Source organism: Temnothorax curvispinosus, unplaced genomic scaffold, assembly GCF_003070985.1.
Source record: "Temnothorax curvispinosus isolate PA1 unplaced genomic scaffold, ASM307098v1 QBEX01008392.1, whole genome shotgun sequence".
Lineage (NCBI taxonomy): Eukaryota > Metazoa > Arthropoda > Insecta > Hymenoptera > Formicidae > Temnothorax > Temnothorax curvispinosus.
The window spans coordinates 547-3,504 of record NW_020218172.1 but is presented as its reverse complement, the minus strand read 5'-3'; the positions used below and the strand labels follow the sequence as shown (position 1 = coordinate 3,504).

The 2,958-nt window shown below is 57.7% G+C and overlaps 1 protein-coding gene across 1 annotated transcript; it reads right to left on the bottom strand.

Moving 5' to 3' along the window:
- Positions 1 to 2,003: 2,003 nt before the first annotated feature.
- Positions 2,004 to 2,738, bottom strand: LOC112457883. Its single transcript, XM_025021182.1, has one exon. It carries the CDS (start codon positions 2,736 to 2,738, stop codon positions 2,004 to 2,006), a length of 735 nt encoding a protein of 244 aa, XP_024876950.1.
- Positions 2,739 to 2,958: the final 220 nt, after the last annotated feature.

The window sequence follows — 2,958 nt, the reverse complement described above, 5'->3', positions numbered from 1 at the left end:
TTGAGAACCGCAGGCGCGTTTAGTCATGAGAACCGCAGCCGTCACCGACGACGAAAACAGGCAAAAACTGCCTGAAGAAAAGTGAAAGCGGGTAACACCTGGCACGGAAAAGTACCGGGATGTGAATAACAACCCGGTGGTAGGGATAGCGATACCGAGGCGGGATAGCCGAGAGCGCTCGGCAACTCGAGGCAGTCGCTCGGATACCGCGATAGGGATAACACGTTCGCGAGTTTCGCTCATAGTTCGGACTTAGCGCGTAGTTTAACATCGTAGTGTATTACCTTGAAGCACGCCCGCGTACTAGCGCGTTAAATATAGCATTGTAACAACGTTCGACGAAATGTGTCAGCGTGGAATTGTGAAACACAACGACGATCTGAAATAAATCAATCGTTTGTTAATGTATGCAGTGTCAAGTTAATTTCTAATTACTTACCTGCCACTTACCTTGTCCTACGGCATCGATCCAGCGAAGTCCAGCGGCGTTCCAGTATGCGATTCTGCGAGGATCTGGGACAGTCAGCGACAGTTGTGATCCATCCGGGGCGAGAAGATTTGCCAGCACGGCATTTCAGTATGCAATAAGGCGAGGATCTGGAATAGTCGGCGGCAGTTGAATTACAAGCGACGTTCCAGTATGCGATTCTGCGAGGATCTGGGATAGTCCGCGATAGTCCAAATACATTCGGGTGAAATACCTGAAACGGAATTAGACCGATTAATTAAGCGTATCCATTATCTACTTACCTGGTGCCACGGGGATGGTCCCACGTTGTCCATCGATGATCCAGCAATGGGGAGGCGGCGTCGGGGCGTCGAGACATCCTGCGTCGAGAACCTGAAAATAAGAGAGAATTAATGTGATAGCGTTGCAATATCGCGTCGAGATTTCGTTACTCACCTTCTCGGTATACATGGGTCAAACCGAGTGGCGACCGTTAGACAGACAAATCTGGCTGAAATCTCACAGTTTCGCGTGATCCACGTACCCGAGGAGTAATGTCCGGTCACAACCTAACCTTTTTTTTTTTTTTTACGCGGTGGAAATTTTCAACTACTGGAGTCTCTCGGATCCGCGGAGGCAACCAGTCACAGGAGCAACCAGTCACAGGGACAACCAGTCACGGAGGCCAAAGCCTCCGATCGGGGAGTGTCCCTGATCGGGGAGTGCTCCTGATCGGGGAGCGCCTTCGCTTCATTGTCGGAAGCACCAGTAGCCCCTCCGAGGAGGGGAAGACACCCTGCCCCCGGGGTGAGACAGGGTAGTGCCGGATTCCGCGGAGAGCAGAGACCCGAAGGTCCCGCCGTTTCTCCGCGGCCTACCGGCTAAAACCACCACGAGTGACCCTCACTGTACTGTACTGGGGAGACCCCGGGAAACGCACTGACCTTTCCGTGGGCCCCTCCGTACGCCCCCCTTTAGGCGATCAAGTCTACTTTGTGACGGATGGGTGCCACCACGCTCATCCGCTACCCCCCCTTCCGGAGTTGCTCAAAAAATCTGAGCAGCGGCCGAGTGGATATCCCCGTCTACCCGACCGCCCCCCGGGTAAGGGGAGGAGGAGGCAACGAAAGACGACAGGGGCAATGTCGTCCCTTGTGCGCGAAGTGTCCTCCTCCTCCCCTCACTTCCCCTGATTGCGCGGTTGGGGGCCGCCGCCCCGGGAGAGCCATAAACTCTCCTCGTGACGGACGACCCCCCCGCCCCCGCGGACCGGGGGGAGCGCTAGTGACGGGAACCCCAAAGGGGATCCCGCCCGAGCTCCCGTTGGCCCGCCCCTTCTTCCTCCACCAACCTGCTTGGCACCAAAATGGGTGGTAGGGAGGCAGACCCAGCGGTCTGCCCCCGTACCCCCCCCTCCTCGGCATAACGCCCAACGCCAACACCAACCCCCCCCCAAAAAACACGGACGAAGTGGGTGCCCAGGCACTGTATGGGCAGGGATTACAGAGCGCCCCTTGTCGGAGAGAGCGCCTCCCCCACCCGTGCCCGGTTGTTGTTAATCACTCCCGTCGCCGTCGGAGTTCTCCCTCCCTGACGACGCGGGAGGAGAAACTTCTCCCCTCCTAACTCTCTCGTCCGCCTCCTTCCGCGACATAACCGCGTCGCAGAAGGAGACGAACTTTTTCCACCTCTCCTTCCCGATATCCCCTGGCACTGCCACAGCGGCTAACAGCGCCGGGAGAGAGAGGTCCTGACCTATCGCTGCCCCGAGGACACGACGCTCCTCGTCCCACGCTGGGCACACCTCTAGGGTGTGCTGCGCCGTGTCCACCGCCTCAGGGCAGTAGTGGCAGCGTGTGGTGCGCTCCTTCCCGATGCGGCACAGGTAGTCGCCAAAACATCCATGACCTGTTACCACCTGCGCCGCGTGGAAGGCAGCAAACCTCTTTTTGTTGCCCTCCACCCACTCCTCGAGTATTGGCTGGATCGCTTCGAGAACCCTCCTCCCATAGACCTCCTGTGGCCGTTGCGTCTGCAACAGGTCCGCAAGGTACGCCTTCCAGTCCTGGAGGAGGGCCTCCCTGGTTTGGAGCCTTAGCGCCTGTTTGGCCCTCGGCGGGATCACCCCGTGTACCCTCCTTATCTCACTGGCCGCCTCATACATTTTGGCGTATGATTTGGCCAGGAGCTTTATAGGGGGGATTCCCGCGAGGGCTGTCGCCCCCATGTGAGAGACCGTCCTGTACGCCCTGGCGGCCCTAAGCGCGATTATCCGTTGCGCGGCCGCCATCTTGGCGTTTAGGTAAATGCTACCACCCACTTTCTCCCACCATATCGGTGCCCCGTAGAGCAGCACCGAATGGACGGTCGCCACATAGAGGCGACGCACAACCTAACCTTTTTTTTTTTTTTTTTAGGTTGGGAGAATCTTCCACTGCTGGGTTCCCGAGCAAGCCCGGTATGTGGCCCAGCAGCCCCCTCCGTTATATAATAACGGAGGAGGAAGACCC